This window comes from Coregonus clupeaformis, chromosome 7, assembly GCF_020615455.1.
Source record: "Coregonus clupeaformis isolate EN_2021a chromosome 7, ASM2061545v1, whole genome shotgun sequence".
NCBI classification, from domain to species: domain Eukaryota; kingdom Metazoa; phylum Chordata; class Actinopteri; order Salmoniformes; family Salmonidae; genus Coregonus; species Coregonus clupeaformis.
In genome coordinates, this window is record NC_059198.1 from 29,656,336 (window position 1) to 29,671,608 (window position 15,273).

The 15,273-nt window shown below is 43.6% G+C and overlaps 1 protein-coding gene across 1 annotated transcript; it reads left to right on the forward strand.

Moving 5' to 3' along the window:
• The first annotated feature begins 8,825 nt into the window (after nt 1-8,825).
• Nucleotides 8,826-10,707, forward strand: LOC121569705 (interferon a3-like). The gene is made up of 5 exons (XM_041880849.2): nt 8,826-8,960; nt 9,224-9,298; nt 9,429-9,578; nt 9,890-9,964; nt 10,618-10,707. Exons 1-5 carry the CDS (start codon nt 8,826-8,828, stop codon nt 10,705-10,707), a joined length of 525 nt encoding a protein of 174 aa, XP_041736783.2.
• The last annotated feature ends 4,566 nt before the right edge of the window (nt 10,708-15,273 follow it).

Sequence of the window (15,273 nt, forward strand, 5' to 3'; positions counted from 1 at the left end):
GGGCCCTCACCTCAACCAAATTCGGCCCAAGGGTGGTTTTATTTGACCCCCCCAAAAAAAAATATATATATATATTTACAAACTCAGCAAAAAAAAAAATCCCTTTTTCAGGACCCTGTCTTTCAAAGATAATTCGTAAAAATCCAAATAACTTCACAGATCTTCATTGTACAGGGTTTAAACACTGTTTCCCATGCTTGTTCAATGAACCATAAACAATTAATGAACATGCACCTGTGGAACAGTCATTAAGACACTAACAGCGTACAGATGGTAGGCAATTAAGGTCACAGTTATGAAAACTTAGGACACTAAAGAGGCCTTTCTAATGACTGAAAAACACCAAAAGAAAGATGCCCAGGGTCCCTGCTCATCTGCGTGAACGTGCCTTAGGCATGCTGCAAGGAGGCATGAGGACTGCAGATGTGGCCAGGGCAATAAATTGCAATGTCCATACTGTGAGACGCCTAAGACAGCGCTACAGGGAGACAGCTGATCGTACTCGCGGTGGCAGACCACTTGTAACAACACCTGCACAGGATCGGTACATCCAAACATCACACCTGCGGGACAGGTACAGGATGGCAACAACAACTGCCTGAGTTACACCAGGAACGCACAATCCCTCCATCAGTGCTCAGACTGTCTGCAATAGGCTAAGAGAGGCTGGACTGAGGGCTTGTAGGCCTGTTGTAAGGCAGGTCCTCACCAGACATCACCGGCAACAACGTCGCCTATGGGCACAAACCCACCGTCGCTGGACCAGGACTGGCAAAAAGTGCTCTTCACTGACGAGTCGCGGTTTTGTCTCACCAGGGGTGATGGTCGGATTCGCGTTTATCGTCGAAGGAATGAGCGTTACACCGAGGCCTGTACTCTGGAGCGGGATCGATTTGGAGGAGGAGGGTCCGTCATGGTCTGGGGCGGTGTGTCACAGCATCATCGGACTGAGCTTGTTGTCATTGCAGGCAATCTCAACGCTGTGCGTTACAGGGAAGACATCCTCCTCCCTCACGTGGTACCCTTCCTGCAGGCTCATCCTGACATGACCCTCCAGCATGACAATGCCACCAGCCATACTGCTCGTTCTGTGCGTGATTTCCTTCAAGACAGGAATGTCAGTGTTCTGCCATGGCCAGCGAAGAGCCCGGATCTCAATCCCATTGAGCACGTCTGGTACCTGTTGGATCAGAGGGTGAAGGCTAGGGCCATTCCCCCCAGACATTTCTGGGAACTTGCAGGTGCCTTGGTGGAAGAGTGGGGTAACATCTCACAGCAAGAACGGGCAAATCTGGTGCAGTCCATGAGGAGGAGATGCACTGCAGTCCTTAATGCAGCTGGTGGCCACACCAGATACTAACTATTACTTTTGATTTTGACACATTATTCAATTTCTGTTAGTCACATGTCTGTGGAACTTGTTCAGTTTATGTCTCAGTTGTTGAATCTTGTGATGTTCATAGAAATATTTACACATGTTAAGTTTGCTGAAAATAAATATAGTTGACAGTGAGAGGGTGTTTCTTTTTTTGCTGAGTTTATGTATATATTTTATTCTTTACTTTTTTACTTTTTTCACTGCTGGGCATAAAAGATTGTAAAAACACCAGGAAATGAGCTCCAAGTGATTTTAATATAAAAATGTTTTCCCAATTATTCCCACAGATAATAGAGAGACATGTGATCTTATACAAATGTAAGCACGGTTTGAAATGCTTATGTTTTAGTCAAATATTATATCTATTTGGGCTTCTTGCAGTCAATCTGCAGTCTACAAATAATTGTAATTATAAACTGGGTGGTTCGAGCCCTGAATGTTGATTGTCTGGCATATCAGACCGTATACCACGGATATGACAAAACATTTATTTTTACTGTTCTAATTATGTTGGTAACCAGTTTATAATAGCAATAAGGCACCTCGGGGTTTGTGGTATATGGCCAATATACCATGGCTAAGGGCTGTGTCCATGCACCATGCGTTGCGTCGTACATAAGCAATGGGCCTTATTGCTTAATTATGTTTCGGCCCCCACAGCTGAATCTAGTTGATGATCCCTGCTTTATGCTGTCTCGTTGTTGTTGGTAATCAGGCCTACCACTGTTTTTTCGTCTTCAAACTTGACAGACCCAGGGCCCCGAGCTTAGTGATGAGCTTGGAGGGCACTATGGTGTTGAAGGCTGAGCTGTAGTCAATCAATAGCATTCTTACAAAGGTATTCATCTTGTCCAGATGGGATAGGGCAGTATGCATTGCGATTGCGTCATCCATGGATCCATTGGGGTGGTATGCAAAATGCAGTGGGTCCAGTGTGTCAGGTAAGGTGTAGGTGATATGATCCTTAACTAGCCTCTCAAAGCACTTCCTGATGACAGAAGTGAGTGCTACGAGGTGATAGTCATCTACAGTGGCGACGTGTCATTCAGGGCATGTGGGGAAGAGCCCCGCCTATTTAGCTAAAAAAAAAAATGTGCTTTTTATTTTTGCTTTAATATGTGTCGCATATCAGTTTGCAAACAATGTAAAAAAAAAAATATCATTGAGTTGTTAAAGCCGCATACAAACATGGTCTCTTTTTTGCTTTCCTGAGTAAAGCAGCTCCAAAATGTAGGTGTTTCAGCCTAGCTCAGTGCTTTCTGTGGTGGTGGGGCAGCCAACGGAAAATAATACGGAGCGTAGGGGTTGGTAATGTTCTCTAGTTGCGCCATGATTGGCTCAGTGTTCTGTCACTCATGGGGACACTACGTCACTGCAAAATCTACGGGTAGAGCTAGAAAATTCAAGCCCCTTGGGTACTGCCATAGACTTACATTAGAAGTGCCCATCCAAGAAGGCTCAAGGTCATTGGCCGCAGATAAAACAACGTCAAATCACATTATATCTACCATAGCTTTGATTGGACAGATCATGTCAACATCCATACTTTCAAAATCTTAGCTAGCAAGCTAGACAAGCAGTCATCATCATGCTTCAAGTTGGCAATCTTCTGGCATATCCTTTTCAATCCTTGTCATATGATGAGATATTATAGATAAAACGCATCGGTGCTCATCGGCCATTGGACATAGATATTACAAAACAATTTGGAAATCGCAAATTCAACAATGAGTGCTAAAGCGCCACTGCAGCCTCGGGTTCGATCCCAGGCTGTGTCACAGCCGGCCGTGACCGGGAGACGCATGGGACGGCGCACAATGGGCCCAGCGTCGTCCGGGTTAGGGGAGGGTTTGGCCGGCCGGGATGTCCTTGTCGCATCGTGCTCTAGCAACTCCTTGTGGTGGGCCGGACGCCTGCAAGCTGACTTCGGTCGTCAGTTCAAACGTGTTTCCGCCGACACATTCCGCAATGCGGCTTGGCTCTCGACCTTCGCCGAGTCCGTAGGGGAGTTACAGCGATGAGACAAGATCTTCACTACCAATTGGATATCACGAAAAAGGGGGTAACGCCATGGGACAGAAAAGTTTGAATACATTGGCCATGCTGTCATTTCAGCATGACTTCTGCCGCGTTCAAAACAACTGGAAATTCGGAACTGGTAAATCTCAGACTTCTGCAAGTTCAAGACGACTGGGAACTCTGATAAAACTAGCTCCGACTGGGAAAATACGGAAAATAATTTTGAAATGTCATCTAACTCTGAATTACAAGTCGGGATTTCGGGCCTCTTTCTAGAGCCCACAAGAAGGATCGTCGCGCCACCATTCCTGTTCAAGTGAGCACAGCACAACAAAGTGAGTCCAAAAATGTATTGTATGCTGGTGCATAAATGATGTAATATGCCAGGGAGATATGATTGCTGTAGCCAAGAAAATAATACTAAGTGTATGTTGTGTAGTAAGCTGTTAGTAGCCCATCTGCTTCACCCTTTCCTCCCTCATAACTTAGCCTACTGTTCTGACTTGATGGTGCACATGTATCCTATAGCCTGTTTTAGAGCAATGTAATCATCCAATATTGTAAGAGCTTTCATTGTCTGCTTATATGCCCCCTTTATTTATCCTAGGGTTCTGACTTCGTGTACAGGGAGAACACTGTAAGAACGGCCCATGTTCTGAATTCTGTCGCTGTACATTTCAAAAGTGCTGAACAAATAGTTATATTGACTCCGTCCGTCCTAGCTTGCTCATTAATGTCTTACTCAAAATTATGATTGCCTCTTATCCGCTCGTCCTTCCCTTATGCCATAGTTTGTATATCTCAATTGTCAGTAGAAACCACATTAGTTTAAGCAAGTCAGCCATGTCAGCTGTTTTTAAAAAGGCCGTAAATGAGGCTGTTTGGCTGCCAGACAAGACTTCGCTGATAGCCAGGTGTAGCGGTGGTAAGGATTCACTCCATAGTGCTGAAAAGAAAGCTCTGCTGTCCGGACAGCTTTATATAGGCCCTAACAGTTTTTGGGAACCGTTTGTCACCATTATAGTGCAATTAATCTATTGTTTAGTGTTGCTGGCATGCAAAAATAAATACAAAATGTAGTTTGCCCCACATACTAACATCGCCACTGGTCATTTAGTTCAGTTACCTTCACTTTCTTGGGAACAGGGAAAATATCCCTGAAATCATATACCAAGGAACTACACTGAGTGTACAAAACAATAGAGTCTAGGTTAATCCAGGTGAAAGCTATGATCCATTATTGATGTCACCTGTTAAATCAAATTTAATCAGCGTAGATTTGTATTTGTATTTATTATGGATCCCCATTAGCTGCTGCCAAGGCAGCAGCTATTCTTCCTGGGGTCCAGCAAAATTAAGGCAGATATACATTATAAATACATTATGAAGCAGAGGAAACAGGTTAAAGAAGGATTTTTAAGCCTCGAGACAATTGAGACATGGATTGTGTGTGTGTGCCATTCAGAGGGTAAATGTGCAAGACAAAATATTTAAGTGCCTTTGAACGGGGTATGGTAGTAGTTGCCAGGCGCACCGGTTTGAGTGTGTCAAGAACTGCAACGTTGCTGGGTTTTTCAGGCTCAACAGTTTCCCATGTGTATCAAGAATGATCCTCCACCCAAAGGACATCCAGCCAACTTGACACAACTGTGGGACCCATTGGAGTCAACATAGGCCAGCATTCCTGTGGAACGCTTTCGACACCTTGTGAGTCCATGCCCAGACGAATTGATGCTGTTCTGAGGGCAAAATGGGGTCCAACTCAATATTATGAAGGTGTTCCTAATGATTTGTACACTCAGTGCATAGTCAAATATTACTTTCAACTTTTCCTTTGTAAAGAAAACGACAGAGAGAAAATTCCAACAAATCGTGTTATCGTTGCTCGTCAAAATTGCATCACCAGCAGGTGAAAGTTGGTTACGTAATTGTTTAAATTAAAAGTAGAGAGATGGGGGGTAGTGACGCTGACATTTCCTTTTCACTTTTCATTTGTAGCGCAACAGCAAATACTTGCAGGAACCCCGTGAAACAATATTTCAGACTAACTTAGAACGAAACCCATTAAATTGATTTCTTATGTGGGTACATTTCTTAAGTTTGGGTTTTATTTCGTCTTCAAGGATTTTGTCATCAGACTTTTTTATCAAGTTTTTTTTTTTTTGCGGTTCACGCGAAGTCAATGGCAGTTAAAAGCCTAGCTCGCGTACAGCCTATTCTCGCGAATAGCCTATATCTAAATATAATAACTTATATTATCGTGGTTCAACTCTCATTCAACTCTGGGATTTGGTCGTCCAGAAGACGGACCAGGCTGTCACGGTTTCGGCCGAGGCGGCTCCTCCTCCTTGTTCGGGCAGGTTTCGCCGGGCCTTGGTTTTGCCTGTTAGTCACACCTGTTTTGTGTTAGGTCTCATTTAGCACCCTATTTAGTTTCCTTGTTGTTAGGTTAGTGTTGTGTGTAATTGTTCATGTCGTGGTTGCGCTACCCGTGTCGGTACGCTATTTTCCTTGAAGTTGCCTCCTTGTGTGTTAGGAGAGTTTACGCACCTGTGTGTGCGCTCGCATTTTCCGCCTGTGTGCGTCCTTTTGCCTCCGGGCTGTTTTGGATATATTTTTGTGCTTAAGTAAAGTCTTGTTGGACTTATCCGCTGCTGCCTGCGCCTGATTCTACACCACACCTACACAGCACCGTGACAGAATTACACACCTTGACATGGAATCAGCAGGAGCACCCGTCGACCCCATGGAGGAGCGTCTCCTTGGTCAAGAGCACCGGATCAACCGAATCGGGCACGCCTTGGAGGGCGTCATGGACACCCTTCGTCGATGGGAGACCAGCGGCGTTCCCACAGCCCCACCTATCGCACCATCACCACCGGACAGCCAGCCCGTCCATCGACCGGAACCCAGTGGGATTCGGCTCTCGCTCCCGAGGGCGTACGACGGCACCGCTGCCGGGTGTCAGGGGTTCCTCTTACAAGTGGAGCTCTACATTGCCACCATACACCCGGCGCCCTCGGGATACGAGAGCGTTTCCGCCCTCATCTCCTGTCTCACCGGCAAGGCGTTGGAGTGGGCCAACGCCGAATGGAGGGGAATAGACGCCGCCACAGTCACCTATGCGGAGTTCTCCCGTCGCTTCCGTGCGGTCTTCGACCATCCACCAGAGGGGAGAGCGGCGGGGGAACGTCTATTCCACCTCCGACAGGGGATGAGGAGCGCTCAGGCGTTTGCGCTGGAGTTCCGGACTCTAGCGGCTGATGCGGGGTGGAATGAGAAGGCCCTCATAGACCACTTCAGATGTAGCCTTCGGGAGGACGTCCGCAGGGAGTTAGCCTGCAGGGACACAACACTAACATTTGACCAGCTGGTGGACATGGCCATTCGACTGGACAACCTGCTGGCGACCCGCGGACGTCCCAGGTGGGGGCCTCCCATTCCACCCTCCAGCGCCTCCGAGCAGTGTCCGATGGAGCTTGGAGGTGCTGGCGCTAGAGGGAGAGGAGGTAGGAGCCCGAGGGGGGCAGTCTCCTGCACCAAGTGTGGGCGCGGAGGGCACACCGCGGCTAGGTGCTGGGGAGGGTCCCCTGGTGAGGGAGAGAGCAGGTCATACAGTGGGGAGTCCACCCAGGTGAGTAGGCACCCTACTTACCCAGAGCTTTCTGTCGTACACATTACCTTACCTGTTTGTTTCCCACAGGTTGCACCTCGGTCCCAGCATAAGGCGCTAGTCGATTCAGGCACAGCTGGGAATTTTGTAGATCGGAGATTCTGTGTTAAGTTAGGGATTCCCCTCCTTCCAGTCGAGAAACCCTTTCCTGTACATGCCCTAGATAGTCGTCCGTTAGGATCTGGGTTGATTGGGGAGGTCACAGCGCCACTTAGGATGATGACGCAGGGGGGTCATGAGGAGACGATTCAACTCTATCTGATCGACTCTCCTGCGTATCCGGTGGTACTGGGGCTTCCCTGGTTGATGACCCATGATCCTACTATTTCGTGGCGAGAGAAGGCTCTTAAAGGGTGGTCTGCTCAGTGTGAGGGGTTATGTCTGGGTGTTTCCGTAGGGGCGACCTCGGGGGAGAGTCCGAACCAGATGCCAGCACTGCACATTCCTCCTGAGTATGAGGATTTGGCGCTCGTGTTCAGTAAGACCAGAGCGGCACAGTTGCCACCTCATAGACAAGGGGACTGTGCGATAGACCTCCAGACAGGAGCAGCGCTTCCGCGGAGCCATGTGTATCCTTTGTCACAGGAGGAGAAAAGGGCAATGGAGACTTACATTGCCGAGTCTCTGAGACAGGGATACATACGGGTCTCCACTTCTCCCGCGTCCTCAAGCTTCTTTTTTGTGAAGAAAAAGGATGGAGGTTTGTGGGGCCTTTTAAAGTCCTGAGGAGATTGAACGAGGTGAGTTACAGGTTAGAACTACCTATTGATTACAAGAATATTAACCCCTCGTTCCATGTGTCTCTCCTCAGGCCGGTGGTAGCTGGTCCACTCCAGGACTTTGAGATTGAGGAGACTCCTCCGCCCCCGTTGGACATCGAGGGGGCTCCGGCGTACACGGTTCGGACCATCCTGGATTCGAGACGCCGGATGGGGGGTCTCCAATATCTCGTGGAGTGGGAGGGGTACGGTCCGGAGGAGCGGTGCTGGGTGCCAAGGAGGGACATTCTGGATCCGTCCCTGATGACCGAATTCCATCGTGGTCATCCTGCGCGCCCTGCTCCGCGTCCCCCTGGTCGTCCCCGAGGCCGGAGGCGGCGCGCGGGGGGGGTACTGTCACGGTTTCAAGGGGGGGGTACTGTCACGGTTTCGGCCGAGGCGGCTCCTCCTCCTTGTTCGGGCAGGTTTCGCCGGTCGTCGTCTCCGGAGTTCTAGCTGCCACCGCTCTATGTTTCTTGTTTGTTTGGTTTTGTCTGTTAGTCACACCTGTTTTGTGTTAGGTCTCATTTAGCACCCTATTTAGTTTCCTTGTTGTTAGGTTAGTGTTGTGTGTAATTGTTCATGTCGTGGTTGCGCTACCCGTGTCGGAACACTATTTTCCTTGAAGTTGCCTCCTTGTGTGTTAGGAGAGTTTACGCACCTGTGTGTGCGCTCGCATTTTCCGCCTGTGTGCGTCCTTTTGCCTCCGGGCTGTTTTGGATATATTTTTGTGCTTAAGTAAAGTCTTGTTGGACTTATCCGCTGCTGCCTGTGCCTGATTCTACACCACACCTACACAGCACCGTGACACAGGCATGGAATTCCTTTGGCTGCCTGTGCTAGAGTCTGGAAAGTTAAAGTCCCCGCCTCCGGTAGGTTGATCTGGTAAATTCTCCATACAGTTTTCACTTTCCCAACTCCACATAAAACACCTTAACAGAGCCAAAATGTTCAAACTCAACTGGAAAGTTAAGAGTGAAGCAAACTACTATTTACGATGTATACAATAGAGAGCTGGACGTGTATTTGTCTTATTATTTGCAGTATGCAGAGCGTGTGTCATTGCTGTGACTGGATCCCACACCACTACGGCCTCTTGAGCGCAGAATACCTTTCCCTGCTGGACCAGATGGTGGGTTATCAGCACACTGTATTGAAGACTGAATAGATGCATTCAGGAAAGCGATCAACCAAGCAAAATAGTAATATGTTTCATGTTTAGCCTCTGTGTTAGAAGACTGTTAGCCTATATTTGAATAGCCATAGTAAAAGGGTGCTTGGCTAGTATGACAGAGCGATCACGAGAGGCTATCTACATTTGGCCTATACTGTCCGTGCAGTTTTAGCTATACTTTTTGACACGTGAGTTAACATACTGTATTGATTGTTTTCCAGGGAGGAGATATTACAGAGCAGAATGCCTTTGTCTATTTCCCCGAATCACTTTACAGACCCATATATGATGCCAAGGTAAAAACTAGAATTTTGACTTCTCATGTTCTGATATGCTTTAGTATAGCGGTCTTGACCCAACATTACATTGATGCCATAATTGAAGCCTATACTGTTTCTAATCTTCTTTTCATATCTTCGTGTGTAGTTTGATGACAAAGTCAGATTCCTGAACGAGACCATCTTTCAAATCACAAAACTCTTTCATGGGAATATGACGCTTGTCACCTGGAACAAAACAAACCTGACCAATTTCGTCTACAATCTCGAACGCCAATTTAAGAACCTTCAGTCCTGTGTAAGTAACGACTCAATTTAAAATAGAATCCCTGTTTAGGTCAGGGCTCTCCAACACTGTCCATGGAGAGCTACCCTCCTGTGGGTTTTCGCTCCAACCCCAGTTGTAACTAACCTGATTCAGTTTATCAACCAGCTAATTAATCAGGTGTACTATATTAGGATTGGAGTGAAAACCTAAAGGTCGGTATCTCTCCAGGAACAGGGTTGGAGAGCCCTGGTTTAGGTGTAGCCGACAAACTGTACAAGTGAGAAAATCTATATGGGCTATTATGTTCAGTGGGAGGCTAATGTTTTAATTTTGTCCAACAGGTATCACCTGACAAGAAACCTGAGTGGATACTGAAAAGCTACTTCATGATGTTGAATGATGTTCTGATAGAAATGGTGAATTTGGTTTCGAATTGCAACGTGTTTAATACATGTAATCAAATGAATATAAACTAGGCTAGGCTAAACAGGAGCAGTTTTAAAGCACTTTTTGGTTCTGGGACCATATGTATCAAGCATCTCAGAGAAGTGCTGATCTAGTGCTGCTCTAGTATCAGGTCTCCTCTGTCCTTATCTATAGTGACCTAAAAGGCTTAACTGATCCTAAATCAGCACCCCTACTCTGAGAAGCTTAATACATAAGGCACCAGGCCTTTATTTGTTGTTGTTATAGTGTGGACACTATATAAATAATTACATTGAATATGTGTTGTACTTACCTGCAGTATAGTATGATTGCTATTCATGTGTGCATGGTTATTATTGGCATTGACTGTGACCTTTCCCCTTTGATGATGTCATCATCAAGAGTCAGATCTGTACAATGTGATTACACCACAGGTTGAGTGGGCTGTATCGTTCTGCTGTTTTTGTACCGTTTGTACATGGCTGTACACCTTTTATTTATTGGGTTGAAAGTAAAGGAAAGTAATATTGAAATGCGTGTGGGCATTCCTTGTCAAGTTACTACAGTTGTTCAAGACAATATGATCATTATATTGGCCAGAAAGTCCACACCATTAATATTTACATGTTCATTTGTTTCTCAGCACTACAGTGAACCGGCGTGGGAGCTCATCAGGACAGAGACGAAACTTCTTCTGGAAAGATTGGATATCCTTGTGGGACAGATGCACTGATCATCCAGACTCATCTCAGAAGCTACGCCCTTACCAGTTTATAAAGCATGAATACAATCATGTGGGATCCTGTTAGTCTATTTATTATATTTAAATGCATAAATTATTGTTTTTATTTTTATAAATTATTATTTATATTTTGTATTTCCCTTTTGTACCTGTGTTGAACTGAACTGGATTACCTGTCTACTTGAAAAACCTGTACAAAAATTAATATAGGAAATGTGAATAAAAATATCCGAATTTCATTCCTGTCTAAAACCAATGAGTGGATTTATAATATTGAGTGCTTGTCTAACCATCAGAGGGGATGCACATTAAACTTGTTGCTGATCATATAATTCTACTTTAAGTGTATGTATTCTTGTAGTTTTGTTCCTTTGTGTAATTTCTTTTTAATGTGTTTTTGTGTTTTGTAGTTTGTGAGGGTTACTGTTCTTTTAGTTTTTCTTATTTGTTTTTGTGTGTCAATCACACTGGGGCAGTGGGCTGAAGGGGGTTGGGAGATCTGGGTGAAGAGTAGAGGATAATCTGGGGGACCAGGAACTTTTAGCTCTTACTTACCATTGTGGGATGTTTATTTATAAAGACAGTCCATTGCAATAAACACATGTATGTCTTACTATGATTGGAGGACAAATAAGAAAAAAGACATGGAAAGACAATATGGAAAAAGAGACAAAAAACAAACAATACTTTTAATTGATAATAGTTTAGTCCCCTGATTGAGAAAAGGTGGTGGTGGGCAAAAAATAAAAATAAATCATTGATTTAGCTTAGTCATATATCAAAAAATATATATAACTTTCAAGTTGCATCCTAATACTATATCTCTTAACGGATAAATTAGGTCAATTCCTGTATGACATTAGAAAAAAATATGTACTACATAGGCATACGAGGCACCCACATTCCTTTCATAAGACTTGGAATTCCTGAATAGAACAGAGATATTGTAGATATGTATCCATTTATATAATGGTATGAAGTTATTTGGGGTAACATCTAGAATGGTGTGTATGTGTGTTTACATTATATGGTATAGTACTCATATGTGCTGTATCTGAATGTTTTGCTGTATGTTTGGTGTATTTATTTAAAAAATACTTGGGTTGTGTAAAGTATATTTTTTCAAGTGAAGATAATCCAATGAGGTTATCACCACTGACGTTTATAGGCTTCACGGGAATGTTTCGGTACACCGTGTTAACTTCTATAATCAACATTCTTTAGAGTCTCATCATAAGTCTTATTTAAAGTGAATAACACAGCTAGCTACTCGGTTGTCCCATCTCGCTTGGCTGTCAGGAATTTTGGGAGGCGTTTATAAAGGCTACATATTGATGCTTGTCTCAGATTTCCAGACCGATCTTTCTAATACTTAGTGAGATTTTGTTGTGTAGCCGACCATCATGATAACCAGTTTGACATGGTGGAGTGTTTCGTTTTGCTTATGTATGGTGTGTATCTGACGATGGGATGCACATGGAAGGATGCTCGTCTCAAAATCCTAAATAAGCACAGCATCAAACTTCTTCAATATTTGGTGAGTTGGCTGACATAAACCATTGATGACTGTGTCCGAACATTAAACGTAGCCTAATTTCTAATTCTGGGCACAATTGACATCTTGGCTCACCATATCATGTTTTAAATACCTAGGGTGGACGTGTTCCGGTGCAGTGCTTGCAAGAGAACGTGAACATCCAATTCAACATGAATTTGTTATTTGAAGACACCCGTAATCAACAGGTAGGTTAAGTCTGTAACTTTTACAGTAGCCAAATAATTTCCTTCAATGGAATGATTTTTATAGCACATTGATATAGATCCACTTATTTTTCCCAATAGAGAGAAATGGTTTTGACTGCATATATCATTTTAGGTCAAGTGAGAAAGATATTTGCTCAACCTCTTCAGCCTCTGTCATGGAACAAAAGTCACCTGGATTACTTTAGAAATATAATTTTCCGACAGACAACGAATTTATCTGAACACGTGAGAATGGTTGTTTGCCTGCAAGTTGAAACGTCTTCCCTGATATGACAATACCACTTACTAAATTGAATCGTTTCACACAGTTAAATGAAGATGATAATTCTACCCAGTGGCGAACCGTCACCTGTTTTGAGCCCCACATTTTTAGCAAAAAAATAAATTAAATAAATATATTTTTTGCGGGGGTTGCCTGTTTTTCATATTATTTTCTCGTTAATACTTGTCACATATCAGTTTGCAAACAATCCAGCATGATTTCTGCCGCGCTCAAAACAACTGTTAACTCAGGGAAAAACGAGCTCCGATTGGGAGAATAAGTTTTGAATGGTCATCCAACTCGGAATTGTTAGTCGGGAATTCGGGCCTCTTTCTAGAGCTACGACCTGAAGATCACTGACGTCATCATGATTCGACTTGTATTTATCAGAGTTACCAGTTGTCTTGAAAGCACCATAAATCCAGAGAATGCCAGACTTTGATGACAAAGTTTGATGACAACATTTGCCCATGAAACACCGCCGCCCCACCTTCCTGTTCAAGTGAGCAGAGCACAACAAGGTGAGTCGAAAAATGTATTGTATGCTGCTGCATAAATGATGTAATATGCCAGGGAGATATGTATACTGTAGCTAAGAAAGTAATATTAAGTGTATGTTGTGTAGTAAGCTATTAGTAGCTCATGTGCCTCACCCTAATAATTTGGTCTATTTTCCCATCTTAATTTCGCCTACTGTTCTGATTTGGTGGTGCACATGTAGCCAATAACCTGTTTAAGAGAATCATCAAATATTGTAAGAGCTTTCATTGTCTGCTTATATGCCCCCTTTATTTATCCTACGTTTCTGACTTTGTGGTCCGGGAGAACACTGTAAGAACGGCCCATGTTCTGAATTCTGTCGCTGTACATTTCAAAAGTGCTGAACAAATAGTTATATTGACTCCGTCCGTCCTAGCTTGCTCATTAATGTCAATATCAAAATTATGGATTGCCTCTTATCCGCTTGTTGTCCCCTTATGCCATAGTTTGTACATCTCAATTGTCAGCAGAAACCACATTTGTTTAAGCAAGTCAGCCATATCAGCTATAAAAAAAATAAGGCAGTAAATGAGGCTGAATGAACTGTTTCGCTGCCAGACAAGGCTCCGCTTATAGCCAGGTGTAGCAGTGGCAAGGTATTGGTACTGCTGTTTGGACTCTGCTGTTGGGGCAGATTTATGTCGGCCCTAACAGTTTGTGGGCACCGCTTGTCACCGTTATAGTGCAATTAATGTATTGTTTAGTGTTGTGTTGTGTTGTGTAGTGGCTTTGCTGGCATGCATCCCCAAAATGTTTGTGGTGTTTGCCCCGCAAAGATATACATGCTAAAATCGCCACTGATTCTACCATTTGACACGTTTTCATGGAGCAACTATGTCGTTCTACAAAACGTTACTTCAGCAAAAAGAAGCAACTTCTAAAGCAAAATGTTAAAATACAACAGTAGCTTATATTAGACGGTTTTATTTGAATCACTGTTTCGTTCTTCCATTTACTCATTTCAATTTACTGTGGGGTTTTGTCGTTTCAGGACAACAGTCGTTTCAGGACAACAGTTATTGTGCTTCGGAGATTGTTCGAAATGAAATCGAGTCTATGCACCAAGAATGAGCAGATGATATATGTGTATTTAATAACACGACTGACTGTAGGCTACCAAAATAAACATGTTGACCCATTTAACACATTTGCAATTCATTGACTGCACAAATAAAGTGGAATTCATCTCACGTTTGAAAATAATAATTCATTTGTTGATAGGCATACAATGTTGCTCAATCAATACCATGATCCGTTTATTGTTACAAAGTGACATAATATAAATGCTTAATATAAAAACTGCATAATCAGAAACCTACATCTCCAATTAACGTCGTCATCATCAGCATCATCATCATCATCATCATCATCATCATCATCATTCTATGATTCTATATTTCAATGGGACTTTCCTACTTAAATCAAGGTTTTCATCATTCACATTAGGCCAAACTCACACATCATCGTCATCATTGTCGTCATCCTGGTAAGCGCCTAAAGGCTAATTTAGGACATATACTATTTTATTCAACAGAAATTAACAAACAGCAAAAAGACCCCTTGGAATTTACCGATTTAATTTAATAAGAATGAACCGCTTGAGAGAAAAGGAGAAGTAATTCCCCTGCATGCTGGCAACAAAGCCAACACCGCTGGGCCCTACTTTCGACTTTAGAGGCTGGTCGGCTTTAGCCTTCATTCAACACTACCAGTCACTCTATTAATAAAATGTGTTTTTATTTCAAAGATGTGCAATATTAACACTGTACAGTCATGCTTCAGATTGCACTGCCTGATTAAAAGAGAGTCACAACAGACAATGTGTGAGCAAAATGATTCTGGTTAACCATACACAGAATCTGAAAAATGTGGTGTGCAATGTCCACAATATTGAACATGGCCCTCATTTGCTAAGAGAGCCCTGCAACATTGCAGAAATAGGATACTGTTTTCTTACTATTTCATGTTAAATATTGCCTGCTGAATAACTG

What these genes read in the sequence shown, in the direction of transcription:
- LOC121569705 (XM_041880849.2), top strand. Translation starts at nt 8,826, where the DNA reads ATGTATACAATAGAGAGCTGGACGTGTATTTGTCTTATTATTTGCAGT. An exon ending in TTTCCCTGCTGGACCAGATG is followed by an intron (nt 8,961 to 9,223) that starts GTGGGTTATCAG and finishes ATTGTTTTCCAG; the next exon opens with GGAGGAGATATTACAGAGCA. An exon ending in ATGATGTTCTGATAGAAATG is followed by an intron (nt 9,965 to 10,617) that starts GTGAATTTGGTT and finishes TTTGTTTCTCAG; the next exon opens with CACTACAGTGAACCGGCGTG.